At 41.1% G+C, this 18,462-nt stretch overlaps 1 protein-coding gene across 14 annotated transcripts in view; it reads right to left on the reverse strand.

Moving 5' to 3' along the window:
- CSPP1 (centrosome and spindle pole associated protein 1) overlaps nucleotides 1-18,462 on the reverse strand; it is a 178,579-nt gene that overhangs the window by 23,365 nt on the left and 136,752 nt on the right. For 13 of the 14 annotated variants that reach the window (XM_073330932.1, XM_073330936.1, XM_073330945.1 and 10 more), the window contains 2 exons: nucleotides 17,241-17,287; nucleotides 9,674-9,737 (listed from right to left, as the gene is read on the reverse strand). The exons of the other annotated variant lie outside the window; for it this stretch is intronic. In XM_073330932.1, the coding sequence (XP_073187033.1) occupies nucleotides 9,674-9,737; nucleotides 17,241-17,287 (111 nt within the window). The remainder of the gene's footprint in view (nucleotides 1-9,673; nucleotides 9,738-17,240; nucleotides 17,288-18,462) is intronic. 14 annotated transcript variants of the gene reach the window in all.

Genomic DNA, 18,462 nt, shown 5'->3' on the forward strand with positions numbered 1-18,462 from the left:
CAGTCAGAAGGGACCATCGTGATCATCTAGTCTGACCACCTCTGCACTACAGGCCACAAAACATCACCCACCCAGTTTTGTAATAGATTCCTAACCACTGGCTGAGTTACTGAAGTCCTCAAATCATGGTTTTAAGACTTCAACTTACACAGAATTCACCAGTGACACTAGTTTAAACCTGCAAGTGATCCGTACCCCATGGTGCAGAGGAAGGCAAAAAAAACTCCATGGTCTCTGCCAATCTGACTCGGGGAAATTCCTTCCTGACCCCAACTATGGTAATCAGTTAGACCATGAGCATGTGGGCAAGACCCACCAGCCAGACACTGGGGAAACAATTTTCTGTAGTAACTCAGAGCCCTCCCCATCCAGTGTCCCATCACCAGCTACTGGAGATATTTGCTGCTAGCAGTTGCAGATAGATAACGTGCCATCATATGCAATCTCATCATACCATCCCCTCCATAAACTTACCAAGCTCAGTCTTGAGGCCAGCTAGGTGTTTTGCCCCCATTTCTTCCCTTGGATGGCTGTTCCAGAATTTTCTGGGTTCTCTGTCTTTTATACAGGTACTCTCAATATTTACATTTGGTACAGCACTGAGCATGCTTTCATCACTTAATTAGTAAATAATAAATAATATCTCCTAGAGTGAGGATAGATTGGGTGCAGGCTACTCATAAAATCAAAGAGATGGAAAAGACTAATTAGATCCTGTGCATGCCCCTGCTCATGTCAAATTATATCATGCGCTCCAATATTTATATATCAACACAATGAGTTTGAATGTTTCCTAATGTGAAATTCAGATTTGACAAAAAACTTGACACCCTTCTTCCCCTTTACCTGGAGCCAAAGGCAGTGATTTCCCATAGGTTGGGGGTAGGGGGAAATACAGAATAAACAGGGTTTCTTAGCTTAATAAAACAATCTACAGGCACAAAACTTTTATATGTCCTTTATGTCATAAAGAATAAATGTTGCAAGCCTTTTGACCTTTTGGTGACAGGAAAGAGTAATTTGTGGCACCCTGATGCCCAAGTGGCTGAAAAGTATTCCTGCTGACATCTATACTGGCCAGCACCCAAAGGCCCAAACAGGTCACGGGCTCTGTTATAGTGGGTTGTGTACACAAATTCCAAGAAAACATGGCCCCTGTCCTGAGCACTTACAGTCTAATTTGAAACAAGATGTGATAAATTAACATGACAAATAGAGAGGGAAAATGTAATTTCACTTTTACACATAGATATCAAGGGTTTAAAGAAGCACATACTCAATTGTAACCCTAATGTGCCTCACAAATATTCCTCTATATAGAATCCTCTAAGATATCAAGTGGAGGCATATCATTTTAAAGAACAATGCTGATAGTCATCTGCAGTAATAAGTGATGCATGAAGAGTAGAAACATCTTGTATCTAATCTAGGCAGCTTAAAATAGTGATTGCATGCGCATCATTATTTAACCCTTTTGAGCCAGAAATCAAGAATCCCCAAGTTTCGCATTCATGCAAAATACATTAACACTGATGGAAGGCGCTCTTGACCTGCTGATTTCAAGATTGAGACTTTTTAGTACTACATCCGTTCAGAATGGATGACCTGTCGTTCTAAACTGAAGCTGCTGAATGAATTGTTCTGTTTCTTGCATAATGGGTGGAGACCTCCATCTATCTATGATTATAAAGCATATGCTTAAGAATTGTCATCTTGCCCTCCCCTTGCCAAAGAACTGTGCTACAGAATCTAAGCCAGGGGTCTCAAACTCAATTTACCTTAGGGCCAGTGCCAATAATGTCACTGAAGATGGTGTTCAGAAAAGAAAATGTTTATATTGTATTTTTTATTTCAAATTTCTTAGAAATAATAAAACTGTCATACAATTTTATACAATTCTTCGCCTGCCAGAGAGTTTTTAGTGTTTGTCAGACACCTGGCAACGCTTCAGTTCTGTCAGTTTGTTGATGTTTGGCCTCAATGACTGAGCGGTTGAAACCTTCAGGATTGCAGCAAGGTGTGCATCAGATAGTTGTGTTCAGTATTTTGACTTCTTTATATTCATTGTGGAAAAAAGTTTCTCACAAATGTAAGTACTGCCAAAAAAGGACATGATTTTTCTGAAGGTTTTGCAAAGATTTGGGAAAGATGATGGTAGCTGTCTGAAGAACTCTGACATCCTCGGTTTCTCTGAATTTAGTCTTTAAAGATGTGTTGCACTGCATATCAATGACTTCTATTTGTAAATCACATGGTGCTGTTTCCACATCAACAGAAAATGGATTAGCAAACATATCGAAGCTTCCTTTGTGCTTTCTGAAATCTGCAAACTGCTGATCAAATCCTTGCAAAAGCAGGTCAAGCTTAGTAGTGTATTCAGAACTATGGAACTGTATTTCAGAGTCGAGCTCTTCCACAAGTGACTTGCATGCTGGGAAATGAGTGACACTCCCCTGAGAAATCTGATTTTTCCACAAATTTAGTTTAGTTGTGAATGCTATCACATTATCATACACGGCTGTCACCGGCTTGCCTGGACCTCACAGCTTCAGGTTTAGGATATTCAGATCTTGTGTTATGTCAACAAGGAAAGCAAGATCTGTCATCCATTTGTGATCTTCAAATTGTGATACAGGCATTTTAGTTTCTTCCATGAATGTTTTCACCTCTGTTTTCAATTCGAAGATTCTCTTTAAAGTAGAACCTCTGTTTATCTACTGCACCTCAGTGAACTATGTACAAAAGACATAAGGAAGGGTAGGAGAGACATCTTGGAGGCCAAATTTAGGCTGCTAGGAAAGAGACTGAAATCCAGGACATCTATGGTGGCATTCTCAGAAATGCTTCCAGTTCTACATAGGCAGGCAGAGCTTCAGAGCCTCAATGCGTGAACGAGACGATGATGTAGAGAGGAGAGATTTAGATTTATTAGGAACTGGGGAAACTTTTGGGATGCGGGAGCCTATACAGGAAGGATGGGCTCCACCTAAATGAAAGTGGATCCAAAGTGCTAGCATTTAACATTAAAACGGTTGCAGAGCAGTTTTTAACTAAGAGATGGGGGAAAGCCAATTGCTGCTGAGGCGCACGTGGATCGGACAGAGTCTTCTCTTAGAGGAGAGTGTATTGATAGAGATTCTCTAGGTTTTAGTCAGGAAGAGAGGATGGAAGAGGATGAAGTATGGGTCAGACCAGACAAGAAACATTCACATAAAGAATCTGACACATCAGAAAAGGGCAGACAAACAGTGACAAGTTTTTAAAGTGCTTATACACAAATGCTAGAAGTCTAAATAATAAGATGGGTGAACTAGAGTGCCTTGTGTTAAAGGAGGATATTGATATAATAGGCATTACAGAAACCTGGTGGAGTGAGGACAATCCATGGGACACAATCATTCTGGAGTACAAAATATATCAGAAGGACAGAACAGGTTGTGCCGGCTGGGGGGTCGCACTATATGTGAAAGAAAGTGTAGAATCAAATGAAATAAAAATCTTAAATGAATCCACATGTTCCATAGAATCTCTATGGATAGTAATTCCATGCTCTAATAAGAATATAACAGTAGGGATCTATTATCGACCACCTGACCAGGACAGTGCTTAGATGAAATTCTAAGGGAGATTAGAGAGGCTATCAAAATAAAAAACTCAGTAATAGTGGGGGATTTTAATTATCCCAATATTGACTGGATACATGTCACCTCAGGATGAAATGTAGAGACAAAATTTCTTGATACATTAAATGACTGCTTCTTGGAGCAGATGGTACAGGAACCCACAAGGGGAGAGGCAACTCTCCATCTAGTCTTCAGTGGAGCACAGGATCTGGTCCAAGAGGTAACTATAACAGGACCGCTTGGAAATAGTGACCATAATATAACAACATTTAACATTCCTGTGGTGGGAAGAACACCTCAACAGCCCAACACTGTGGCATTTAATTTCAGAAAGGGGAACTATGCAAAAATGAGGAGGTTAGCTAAACAGAAATTAAAAGGTACAGTGACTAGAGTGAAATCCCTGCAAGCTGCATGGACACTTTTCAAAGACACCATAATAGAGGCTCAACTTAAATGCATACCCCAAATTAAAAAACACAGAAAAAGAACTAAAAAAGAGCCACCATGGCTTAACAACGATGTCAAAGAAGTTTTAAAAAGCGGAAATCAAATCCTAGTGAAGTAAATAGAAAGGAGCATAAACACTGCCAAATTAAATGTAAAAATGTAATAAGAAAAGCCAAAAAGGAGTATGAAGAACAGCTAGCCAAAAACTCAAAAGGTAATAACAAAATGTTTTTTAAGTACATCAGAAGCAGGAAGCCTGCTAAACAACCAGTGGGGTCCCTGGACGATCAAGATACTAAAGGAGCGCTTGAAGACGATAAAGTCATCGCAGAGAAACTAAATGAATTCGTTGCTTCAGTCTTCATGGCTGAGGATGTTAGGGAGATGCCCAGACCTGAGCCATCTTTTGTAGGTGACAAATCTGAGGAATTGTCACAGACTGAAGTGTCACTAGAGGAGGTTTTGGAATTAATTGAGAAACTTACCAGTAACAAGTCACCAGGACCAGATGGCATTCACCCAAGAGTAGAACTCAAATGTGAAATTGCAGAACTATTAACTATGGTTTGTAACCTGTCCTTTAAATCAGCTACTGTATCCAATGACTGGAACATAGCTAATGTAATGTCAATATTTAAGAAGGGCTCAAGAGGTGATCCAGGCAATTACAGACCGGTAAGTCTAACGTCAATACCGGGCAAATTAGTTGAAACAATACTAAAGAATAAAATTGTCAGACACATAGAAGAACATAAATTGTTGCGCAAAAGTCAACATGGCTTCTGTAAAGGGAGATCATGTCTCACTAATTTAGAGTTCTTTGAGGGGGTCAACAAACATGTGGACAAGGGGGATCCAGTGGACATAGTGTACTTAGATTTCCAGAAAGCCTTTGACAAGGTCCCTCACCAAAGGTGCTTATGTAAATTAAGTTGTCATGGGTTAAGAGGGAAGATCCTTTCATGGATTGAGAACTGGTTAAAAGACAGGGAACAAAGGGTAGGAATAAATGGTAAATTTTCAGAATGGAGAGGGGTCACTAGTGGTGTTCCCCAAGGGTCAGTCCTAGGAGCAATCCTATTCAATTTATTCATAAATGATCGGGAGAAAGGGGTAAACAGTGAGGTGGCAAAGTTTGCAGATGATACTAAACTGCTCAAGATAGTTAAGACCAAAGCAGACTGTGAAGAACTTCAAAAAGATCTCACAAAACTAAGTGATTGGGCATCATGGCAAATGAAATTTAATGTGGATAAATGTAAAGTAATGCACACTGGAAAAAATAACCCCAACTATACATACAATATAATGGGGGCTAATTTAGCTACAATTAATCAAGAGAAAGATCTTGGAGTCATCATGGATAGTTCTCTGAAGATGTCCACGCAGTGTGTAGCGGTAGTCAAAAAAGCAAATGGGATGTTAGGAATCATTAAAAAAGGGATAGAGAATAAGATGGAGAATATCTTATTGCCCTTATATAAATCCATGGTACGCCCACATCTTGAATACTGCATACAGATGTGGTCTCCTCATCTCAAAAAAGATATACTAGCATTAGAAAAGGTTCAGAAAAGGACAACTAAAATGATTAGGGGTTTGGAACAGGTCCCATATGAGGAGAGATTAAAGAAGCTAGGACTTTTCAGCTTGGAAAAGAGGAGACTAAGGGGGGATATGATAGAGGTATATAAAATCATGAGTGGTGTGGAGAAAGTAAATAAGGAAAAGTTATTTACTTTTTCCCATAATACAAGAACTAGGGGCCACCAAATGAAATTAATGGGCAGCAGGTTTAAAACAAATAAAAGAAAGTTCTTCTTCACTCAGTGCACAGTCAACCTGTGGAACTCCTTGCCTGAGGAGGTTGTGAAGGCTAGGACTATAACAGGATTTAAAAGAGAACTGGATAAATTCATGGAGGTTAAATCCATTAATGGCTATTAGCCAGGATGGGTAAGGAATGGTGTCCCTAGCCTCTCTTTGTCAGATGGTGGAGATGGATGGCAGGAGAGAGATCACTAGATGATTACATATTAGGTTCACGCCCTCTGGGGCACCTGGCATTGGTCACTGTTGGTAGACAGGCTACTGGGCTGGATGGACCCGTGGTCTGACCCAGTATGGCCTTTCTTAAGTTCTTAAGTCACCATATTTAGATTCAATTTCCTCCAAGAAAGCACGAAACTGTCTGCCCCTTGAACGAATGTAATTCACACATTTCACAACAACTGACATGACTGTCAGATTTCAAAGATTTACTGCACAGTGCTTGTTGGTGAATGATGCAGTGTAACGCTATTGGTTGCTCAGCGTTTTGCTCGGCCATCTTTCTTTGTACTAGTGCTACCAATCCGTTTTTCTGACCAATCATTGTTGGGGCCCTGTCAGTGGTTAAGCCTGCTAATATATGCCATGGCAGACTGCGTTGTTCCAGTGCTTCTGTGGGGCAGTGAAAAATTTCACTGGCCATTGTTGACAAGCTGAGCAGTTCTTCAGTTACTGCAAAGTTTTCACCAACGCCTCTCATAAATATGGCAAGCTGCGTACTGTCAACCAAATCGGTACTCTCACCAATTGCGACTGAATATGCACGGAAAGCTGTGCTTTTCTCGATGAGCTGCCCATCAATATATCTTTAGAGAGCTCAAGACTATGCTCTGCTACTGTATTTGGAGATAGGCTGTTATTGCTGAAAACATCTCTTTTATCAGGATATATGATGTCACTGACTTTAATAAAGCATTGTTTAATAAATTCACCATCAGTAAATGGCTTCCCACATTTGGCAATCATTTCACTCATGACATAACTTGCCAAAACCGCTGACTCTGACTCTTTTCTCGCTTTCTGAAAAAGCTGCTGCTTCGCTAATTCTTTTTTCAATTGTAAGACCATCTTCTCTCTCTCCTTCCTGATATTTATCATATTGCTGTGCACGTTTCGTTGTGTAATGTCGTTTGATATTGTAGTCTTTTAAAACAGCAACTTTGTCTTTGCAGATCAAGCATGAGGCAGTCTGTTTGTACTCAGTGACAAAATAATCAACAGTCCACTTATCTTGGAATTGGCGGTGTTCGTCATCAGTTTAAATCTTCAGGATTCCAGCAAGGTGTGCATCAGATAGTTGTGTTCAGTATTGTGACTTGTTACATTGTAGAAAAAAGTGACGATGCCTCCATGGCTGACTCTGCCCGGCGACTAGTGATGGTATCTCTGTCCCTCTCCCGCAGCCAATGGGAGCTGCAAGGGGCAGCGCCTGCAGCAGACAGAGCCAGTAGCGTGGCTGCATAGATCTTGGCTCCACCAGCAACAGCAGGGATTGAACCGCATGCAGGGAGTGAGCTGCCCGAGTTCCCCAGGCCACAGATCTCAAAAGTTTTATGAATGACATGTTGCTGAGTGCAACCCCTGAGAGGGTCCGAACAGCAGCAGGATGGAGCAACGTTGTGGGGAGGGGCATGTGAATCTCTCCTGCCCATTCCCCTCCCCACCTCGGCTGGCAGCCACGAGGGCCAAATGAAAGAACTTTCTAAAAAGTTTCTGCAGGCCGCAGTGGGGAGGTCTGTGGGCCACATAAACATACACATGTATACATATTTTAATCATCCTAGTTTTGAAGATCTATCTTACAAATATAAATCAAGCACAAGCCAACGGAGATGCATGAAAGAATAGCTCAGAACAGCCTCATTCACCTCAAGAGGTTCCTATGGTCTGGTCTACCAAAAAAATTAGGTCACTATAACTATGTTGCTCAGGAGTGTGAAAAATCCACCTCACTGAGTGATGCAGTTAAACCAACCTAACCTCCAGTAGATAGCGCTAACTTGACAGGGAGGCAGATTACTTTCAAGTGTCCCTCCTAACAGCATAGGTATCATCCTTAAGCACTACAGCGGTGCACATCTGCAGTGGCTGATTTTTTTTTTACTATGAAATCTAACAAAAGAATATTTATCTATCAATATTACGTATTTCAGCAGGGCCATCCCTAGCTATTTTGGTGCTCTAGGGGCCCCAGGCCTCCACGGGGGGGAATGAGGGTGCTGGCCCCATGCCTCCACAGGCGGGAGCCGGGGGTGGGGGCAGAGTGGGCTGGCCCCAGGCCTCCGGGGCAGGCCATGTGGGGCTGGCCCCAGGCCTTCGCAGGGGCAGGGAGGGGGCTGGCCACTTCCTGCGGGAAGTGGAATGACCCGGTTCCAGCCTGATCTGCTCCCCTGGCTGCCAGCCGCGCCGCTGGCAAGTGCTGGGTGGCGGTTCCCCCCTGCCCCCAAGCCTGGGAGCCAGGGGAGCGGAGCAGGCTGGGGCCGGGTCATTCCACTTCCCGCAGGAAGTGGCCATTCCCCCCTTTCCCCCCCCGTCCCCCATGGAGGCCTGGGGCCAGCCCCCCTCGCTTCCGCCTGCCGAGGCCTAGGGCCCCAGGCTGCTCTGCTCCCCGGCTCCCAGGCTTGGGGGGAGGGGGGAACCACCCCCAGCACTAGCCGGCAGCGCGGCTGGGAGCCAGGGGGGCGGAGCAGGCTGGGGCCGGGTCACTCCACTTACCATGAGGTGAGTGCAGGGTCGGGCCTGGCTGCAATCTTCAGGGGAGTGGGGCCGGGGAAGGGGAGTGGGGCCTGGGGACGAGCTAGAGCAGCACGCAGCGGTGCCCCAAATTTCCTGGTGCCCTACGCAGCTGCATGCTTTGCATAGGGGTAAGGATGGCCCTGTATTTCACTGCTGATCATTTTACCAGAAACATCCAGATAATGTGCTTATCCCACAATCTCAAATTGCCTCCCATCCCCTCCGCAGGTGCCAAAAGTCCCATTGTCCACTACCAACTTATCAAAACATCTAAGCTCTCCTGAACAATTTCAATACAAATATCTGGTGTACTGAAAGTTTAAAATGTGGGAAGAGCATAAAATAAATGGAATTTGATAAAATTAGCAGTAATATTTAACTCATTTTAAAACTTTAATTCTTAATAAAAATGAAGCTTATGGAGAATTCTCATTCAGTGGCATCACAATGCTGGAGAATCTGGAGACAATGTAATGGAATTTAGGTCCAGCTAGAGATGTGGCTTGTATAAAGGACAATGCTAACATTCAGTCAGGGGAATCAATTTAGACTGAATGCCTTGTTAACCTTAATTAGTACAGTAATACATATAACAGAGAATGGATTCAGGCTATGCTGTTTCCATTTCATTTCCATATCCAACTTCAACTACCAAAGTACTGTTTGATTGAAGGACAAGTAAGAATTCTTACACTATGTCTAAAATAAAACTGCAAGCTATTACAACGCATTAAGGTCTGACAATGATTACAATAACAATAGCACTATGTAGTACAGCACTGATGAAAAGCAAAGCACAGAAAGGAGGACAAAAAGGAGTATGCAATTACATTAACATCCGCTTTTTAAGTTAGAGAAGACTTTCCCAACACACATAATTAGGGCGGACAATTACTAATTCCACTGGAAAAGTCTACTGGTTTGAGACTTTGAAAATAGCAGCATAATCATTTTGTTTGAGAACAATACCACCATATCAAATGTCATGTTGAACATAAACATAAATACTGCTAAATATAGAGGCATAAACTCACCAATGAAAGCACTCTCAGACTCCAATAGTGAATTTTTCAAGAATTCACTGGATTCATTTCTGAACTAAAAAAGTAAAACAGAAGACACTCAGTTCAGCTGTACTAGTGTCTGGGTGTTTGTTTGTTTTTTTTTGCGCTTTTTGCTTGCTGGTTTGTTTATTAGTATTCTAGTGGTTCTGAAAAGTGCCAGATTGACAGAAATTAGAGAAACAAGATGAGTGAAGTATCTTTTATTTATTTATCTTTTATTGGACCAACTTTTGTTGGTAAGAGATACAAGCTTTTGAGCTACACAGAGCGGCTAACGGGAGTTTTGTGACAGATTTCTCCAGGTGAAGGAGGAGAAATTATGTGGCCCTTGGGGTAAGTTTGTTGTCTGTTGTGTGGGTGTTTGTTTGTTGTGGTGTGCTTGCTGCTGGACTGAAATATACCATGTGGTCTGTTCGTTTGGGGACCGTGTGCTGACCTTGTGGGTGCTGAGCCTAGCGGCCCGCTAGACAAGGCTGAGAGTATCTTAATGATGCTTTGATCTCTAAGCCCTTTAGCACCCATCAGCCCTTAACCAGGGGGCGGGGCTACTCAGGAAGACCAGGACTTTAAAAAGCCTGCTCCTAAGCGACCAAAGGAGCTAACAAACAGGAGTGGCTAACAGGTGTTTTGCAAAGGAGTTGAGAGCAGGACTGGGAGAGTGGGGGGCTAGATACATGTAACATTCCTTAAACTTCTTTAAACTTAAGCCACACAAAAAAACTGATAAAAACAAAACCTCAACGAAGGAACTAACTTCAGGAGTAAAAAGATAATGTAGGCAGAAGTCCAGCAACAGAATGGGGGCTACCCAGTTTATTACACCCAATGCAGCATGTATGATTACCTGCCCTATGGGCAGGTGGTGTATGTGTGCATTTGGTGCAAGGAGCTCCTGGTTCTCAGAGACTGTGTATGGACTGTGGAGGCCAGGGTGTCTGAGCTGAAGGAGCTAAGGGAGACAGAGAGGTACATAGATGAGACTTTCCGAGACACAGTAGAATGGTCCCGCCTCTGTGCTGTTGAGGAGGATGAAAACCTCAGGGAAGGAGAACATCCAACTGGAGCAAAGGGAAACGATCCCATAATTGGGACCCTCCTTCCAGATGATGTTGTGATACCCTCTTGCACTGAGGATACCTCTCCGGGGGACGTATTAGGAAAAAAGAGGTATTGGTAAAGGGCAATTCAATCATTAGAAACATAGATAGCTGGGTTTGCGATGACCGGGAGAACTGCATGGTGACTTGCCTGCCTGGTGCGAAGGTTGTGGATCTCTCGAGACATCTCGACAGACTTGTGTGTAGTGCTGGAGAGGGGCCGGTGGTCATGGTACTTGTAGGTACCAATGCCATACAGAGGGATAGGAGAGAGGTCCTGGAGGCCAAATTTAGGCTGCTAGGTAAGAGATTGAAGTCCAGGATCGCCACGATAGCATTCTCTGAAATGCTGCCAGTTCCATGTGCAGGGCCAGTTAGACAGGCAGAACTGCAGATTCTCAATGTGTGGATGAGGCAATGGTGTAGGGAGGAGGGGTTTAGTTTTATTAGGAACTGGAGAAACTTTTGGGTAGGGGAGCCTATACAGGAAGGATGGGCTCCATCTAAACCAAAATGGAACCAGATTGCTGGTGCTTAAAATTAAAAAGGTTGTAAAGCAGATTTTAAACTAAGGGCTGGGGGAAAGCTGACAGGTACAGAGGAGCATGTGGTTTGGACATCCCTTAGGGGAGGATCTATTAATGGAGATTCCCTATATCCTAAGAAAGAGAAGAGGACGAAAGATGATAAAATACAGGTAGGATCTGATGAGAAACTGTCAAATGAAAAAAAGTCTCATTCAATGATATCATGTAATGGGAGACAGCTAAAAAGTGACATGCTTTTAAAGTGCTTCTATACCAATGCTAGAAGTCTAAATAATAAGATGGGTGAACTAGAGGGCCTCATATTAAATGAGGATATTGATATCATAGGCATCACAGAAGCTTGGTGGAATGAGGATAATCAATGGGACACAATAATACCAGGGTACAAAATATATGGGAAGGACAAAACAGGTCATGTTGGTTGGGGAGTGGCACTATATGTGAAAAGAAAGCATAGAATCAAATGAAGTAAAAATCTTAAATGAACCAAACAGTACCATAGAATAGTAATTCCATACTCTAATAATAATGTAGCAGTAGGAATATATTACCGGCCACCTGACCAGGATGGTGATAGTGACTGTGAAATGCTGAGGGAGATTAGACAGGCTATTAAAATTAAAAAAACAATAATAATGGGGGATTTCAACTATCCCCATACTGAGTGGGTACATATCACCTCAGGATGGGATGGAGATATAAAGTTTGTTGACACCTTAAATAACTGCTTCTTGAAGCAGCTAGTCCTTGAACCCACAAGAGGAGAGGCAATTCTTGATTTAGTCCTAAATGGAGCACAGGATCAAGTCCAAGTGGTGAATATAGCTGGACCGCTTGGTAATAGTGACCACAGTATAATTAAATTTAAAATCCCTGTGACGGGAAAAACACCACAGCGGCCCAACACTGTAGCATTTAATTTCAGAGAGGGGAACTACACAAAAATGAGGAAGTTAGTTAAACAGAAATTAAAAGGTACAGCACCAAAAGTAAAATCCTTGCAAACTGCATGGAAACTTTTAAAAGACGCCATAATAGAGGCTCAACTTAAATATATATCCCAAATTAAAAAACATAGTAAGAGAACCAAAAAAGAGCCACTGTGGCGAAACAACAAAGTAAAAGAAGTAGTGAGAGGAAAAAAGGCATCCTTTAAAATGTAAAAGTTAAATCCTAATGAGGAAAACAGAAAGGGGCATGAACTCTGGCAAATGAAGTGTAAAAATATAATTAGGAAGGCCAAAAAAAGAATTTGAAGAACAGCTAGCCAAAGACTCAAAAATTAATAGCAAAATTTTGCTTAAGTACATCAGAAACAGAAAGCCTGCTAAACAACCAGAGGGGCCACTGGACGATCAAGATGCTAAAGGAGCACTCAAGGAAGATAAGGCCATTGCAGAGAAACTAAAGGAATTCTTTGCATCAGTCTTCATGGTTGAGAATGTAAGGGAGATTCCAAAACTTGAGCCATTCTTTTTAGATGACAAATCTGAGGAACTGTCCCAGATTGAAGTGTCATTAGAAGAGGTTCTGGAACAAATTGATAAACTAAACAGTAATAAGTCACCAGGACCAGATGGTATTCACCAAGAGTTCTGAAGGAACTCAAATGTGAAATTGCAGGACTACTAACTGTCATCTGTAACCTATCATTTAAATCAGCTTCTGTACCAAATGACTGGAGGATAGCTAACGTGACGCCAGTCTTTAAAAGGAGCTCCAGAGGTGATCCTGGCAATTACAGGCCAGTAAGCCTGATTTCAGTACCAGACAAACTGGTTGAAACTATAGTAAAGAACAAAATTTTCAGACACATAGATGAACATAATTTGTTGGAGACTAGTCAACATGGTTTTTATAAAGGGAAATCATGCCTCACCAATCTTCTAGAATTTTTTGAGGAGGTCAACAAGCATAAGGACAAGGGGGATCCAGTGGATACAGTGTACTTAGATTTTCAGAAAGCCTTCAACAAGGTCCCTCACCAAAGGCTCTTAAGCAAAATCAGCAGTCATGGGATAAGAGGGAAGATCCTCTCATGGATTAGTAACTAGTTAAAAGATAGAAAACGAAGGGTAGGAATAAATGGTCAGTTTTCAGAAGGGAGAGAGGTAAATAGTGGTGTCGCCTAGGGTTCTGTACTGGGACCAGTACTGTTCAACATATTCATAAATGCTCTGGAAAAAGAGGTAACAATGAGGTGGAAAAATCTGCAAATGATACAAAACTACTCAAGGTAGTTAAGTCCCAGGCAGACTGGAAAGAGCTACAAAAGGATCTCTCAAAACAGGGTGACTGGGCAACAAAATGGCAGATGAAATTCAATGTTGATAAATGCAAAGTAATGTACACTGGAAAACATAATCCCAACTATACATATAAAATGATAGTGTCTAAATTAGCTGTTACCACTCAAGAAAGAGATCTTGGAATCATTGTGAATAGTTCTCTGAAAACTCAATGTTCCACTCAATTTGCAGCAGCAGTCAAAAAAGGGAACAGAATGTTGGGAATCATTAAGAAAGGAATAGATAATAAGACAGAAAATATCATATTGCCTCTATATAAATCCATGGAATGCCTACATCTTGAATACTGTGTGCAGACATGGTCGCCCATTTCAAAAAAGATATATTGGAATTGGAAAAGGTTCAGAAAAGGGCAACAAAAATTATTAGGGGTATTGAACAGCTGCCATACGAGGAGAGATTAATAGGACTGGGACTTTTCAGCTTGGAAAAAAGATGACCAAGTGGGGATATGATAGAGTTCTATAAAATCATGACTAGTGTGGAGAAAGTAAATAAGGAAGTATTATTTACTCCTTCTCATAACACAGGAACTAGGGGTCACCAAATGAAACTAATAGGCAGTAGGTTTAAAACAAACAAAAGGAAGCATTTTTTCACATAACATTCAGTCAACCTGTGGAATTCCTTGCCACAGGATGTTGTGAAGGCCAAGGCTATAAAAGGTTGTGAAGGCCAAGGCTATGAAAAAAGAACTAGATAAATTCATGGAGGATAGGTCCATCAATGGCTATTAGCCAGGATTGGGAGGGATGGTGTCCCTAGCCCCTCTGTTTGCCAGAAGCTGGGAATGTGTGACAGGGGATGGATCACTTGATGATTACCTGTTCTGTTCATTCCCTCTGCGGCACCTGGCATGGGCCACTGTTGGAAGACAGGATACTGGGCTAGATGGACCTTTGGTCTGCCCCAGTATGGCTGTTCTTTTATTCTTATAGTTCTTTTTCTGGACTGGGAAAGGTACTGAGTGTCACAGCTAAACAGAAGACTGAACAAACAGCTTGGTTCTCAAACTTTTATATTGGTGACCCCTTTCACACAGCAAGCCTTTGAGTGCAACCCCCCCCTTATAAATTAAAAACACATTTTTTATTTTAAACACTATTATAAATGGTGGAGGCAAAGCGGGGCTTGAGGGTGGAGGCTGAGAGCTCACAACCCCAGTAATAACCTCGAGATCCCCAAGGGGTCATGACCCCCAGTTTGAGAATCCTTATATAGTTAACACATATTCTAAGGGAGCACTCAAGGTGAAGTGGCTCCTTAACATAGCTTTAGTCACAGGACAAAAAGGGGGGTTCATGAGTTACAGATTGTTGTAATAAGCAAGAAATCCAGTGTTTTTATTAAGGACAGGTCTACGCTTAAAACACTACATCGGTGCAGCTGTGCCATTATAGCGCTTAAGTGAAGACGTTCCTACACCGATGGGAGAGCTTCTCCTGTTGGCATAGTTAATGCACCTCCCTGAGAGGCAGTAGCTATGTTGACAGCAGAAGCTATCTACAACAGGGTTTAGGTCGGTATAACTATATCACTCAGGGGTGTGGATTTATCACCCCCCTGAGCGAAGTAATTATACCGATATAAGCATGTAGTGTAGATCTGGTCTAAAACCAAGATTTGTAGCATCTAGCAAAGTTATGAAATTAAGCTCCCAGGCTCGTCTTTTGAAAGCGTTGTCCAGGTTTGTTTTGAGGATGAGGACTCACTAGTCAGATATAAAGTGATCGCTTTGTGATAAGTGTTCACCCACAGGTGTTTTTTGTCTTTTGTCATTTTCCTGTGCGAGTTCATTCAAGAGAGCAGTGATTTCCTGGTTTCACCTTGTAGTTGTTACTGCACTGGAAACCTGCACAATGCTTTCAAAAGATAAGCCTGGGAGCTTAAATTCTTAACTTTGTTAGACACTACAAATCATTGTCTTAATAAAGACACCGGATTTACAGCTTATCACAACAATCTGTACCCTTTTTGTCCTGTGAGTACAAGATTGTTAATGGGCCACTTCACCTTGAATTGCCCCTTAGAATATATGCTAACTACTTATGCTAAACTATCTATTTGATCTTGTATTTAGCTGTGATACTCTCTCAGCACCTTTCCCAGATGTGAAGAAGAGCTCTGTGTAGCTTGAAAGCTTGTCTCTCTCACCAACAAAAGTTGGTCCATTAAAAGATATTACCTCACTCACCTTGTCTCTCTAATATCCTCGGACTAACATGGCTAGAACAACACTGCACAGTACTGGAAATTTACAGTCTTCTTTATACCTACAAAACAGTGCAGTGCTCTCAAATGTGCTTCAGTCCTGTTCTATTAGCAAAAATACAAAGATTAAAGATATTTGAGACTTTCCCTAACAAGTCATATTTGGGCCGCTTTCCACAACAAACCTCTCTACTAAAACTGTCTACATGGGTGTCAATTGTGACTGTGCTTTGTGTAACCTGGACCCATGTTCATTAGGAACTAAACCCAGACTGGCAATTTACTTCACATAAGATACTGAATATCCTCATGACTTTTGGACTGTATTCAAAGTAGTGATCTAAACAGGAAAGATTCAAAAACCTTTACTAATCCCCTGTGACATCAAGTGCTTGATATTACAGATTTAAAAAAATGTACTTCTATGCAACTGTAACATAGCTTAGTATTTGTAATTATGCTATCCTTACTACATTATTACAAGTTCAACCTTTAAAGTAACAACATGGCTGCAACAATTTATTACAGAATTGGTTTTGTAAAGGGATTCCTCTGTGTTGAGAATCAATATAACGTCTATCAATTTTGAGTTCATCAAAGAGGAAAGAGACAATGGGAAACTGAAAATTTAGTGCAAATCAACCCTCCAAAGGAGAATTCCAAGTAGCTATTTACAACCAAAGTTCACTAACATTATGCTGAACATACCACTGCTCTGTTAGCTGTGCATCATGAGGCAATGCAAGGATCTCAGAGTAATAGTTTAAGTGACATTCTAAGTGCCTGACTCTTCATTGCACCTGTTGTGGCCAGTGTGAATTAGTGGAGAATTATAATTTGATAGCACTTTATTCAGTTCTTTTCACTGAGCCAGGAAATAAGCTCTATAGCTCCTGTATATCTTGTTGGAGACAGTGCCTGTTTTTTACTGCCTTGCACCTTGTTTAATCATATATAACTGTGTAAAGTTCTACCAAATTAGCATTCTCCACTAACTCACAGCATTCTAGGTACTAGCATAACTAGGTACAGCATTCTACTCCTAACTTTGCACAGATGTATGTGACTATACAGGGTGCAAGGCAGTGAAGAATTCAGCAGTATGTCTATATCAAGATATATAGCCATGGCGCTTATTTCCTGCCTCAGCAAAGAGACCTGAATAAAGTATCCTATTTGTTATTCCTCTAGCTTGCCAGTTAACCAGACAGATGGCAAGCTTAGTTAAATTTAGTTTTCTATTTCAACAGTATTCTAATGTACACTCAGTCCAAAATTAACGTAAGTACAAGCCACAACACTCTGCACATTTGAACAAAATAAAAAAAGCATATTGGGGAGAGGAGAGAAGGGGAGCTCAGTTTCCTCTTACCAGTCCCATGTTTCGTGGGTTAAAGTCAGGACCAGAATCATCATAGTCTATAGTAGCCATCACAGCCCAGGGAGGAAAAAAAAGTAATGGACATAAACACTGATTATACAAGAACATATTTAAACATTTTAGCAGAATATTGTTACACAAATATGGACATCACAATGAATCACTCCTTATTAAAGTCTTATCTTTACAGTCATATTCACTGTATTAATAACTAAACTGGGAATATTTTGATGCAAAATTTGCTTTAGCTGTCTTAATATTAATTTAAGGGTAACTAGATGGATCTAATGTAAATACTCAAACTGTTGTTGAAGGAAATCTGGTAGTGTTATAAATACTCAACATTCCCCCAAGTTTGTATTCAAAGTCTCTCCAAATGAAGAACAAAATGTAATATATTTGCATATCAGAACTATATTTCAAAGTGACAAAACAAATTAATATCAACTTGGTTATTTCTTGGCTTTGTGCAAGACACCTATTGAATTTAAATACACTATATGGATTATTATAGGAATGTCCAGACTAATCAGGTTGTTTTTACTAACAAGATCTTTAAATGTATTCAAGGTTAATCTGATGATATTGACATTAAAAGTTATATTGAATCAACTTCTGGAAACACACCTACTTTCTGCTGCAGAAATCTTTATTTGATAACTAAAGAGCAAATTTACAATGGGTTCCTCAGAGCAGATTCTGACAACCCTGGTAGTAACAATCAATGTGCCCTTCCTATTACAGAGCATCAAAATGGACAATACAGAAAGTAACTAACCTTTGGGGAGGCAGCTTGGTTTAGAGGATAGGGCAACTGAACCAGAACCAAGAAACCTGCTCTCTGGTCTTAGGCAAGTCACCTCACCTCTCTAGGTCTCTGTTATCCCTCCCAACCTTTGCCTGACTTGTCTATTTAAACAGTACGTTCTTTAGAGTCGGGAATGGTTTTCACCACGTTTGTCCATCGCCTGACAGAGGGGCAGTGATCTTGGTTGGGACCTCTTGGTATTACTGTAATACATATAATAAACGACAACTAATCACGTAGCTGGTAAGAAGTACTGTTTCTTACTACAAGAACTGCATACTGTCTTCATTTAATGCAGTTACAGTAGTACTGAGAGAATACACCATTTAAAATAATTTTCATAAAATAATAAATTCACTTTTTACTTAGCCAGCTTGTTTTCGATAATATGTTATATTTTTGCTT

The sequence above is a fragment of the Lepidochelys kempii genome, chromosome 2, assembly GCF_965140265.1.
Source record: "Lepidochelys kempii isolate rLepKem1 chromosome 2, rLepKem1.hap2, whole genome shotgun sequence".
NCBI classification, from domain to species: Eukaryota; Metazoa; Chordata; order Testudines; family Cheloniidae; genus Lepidochelys; species Lepidochelys kempii.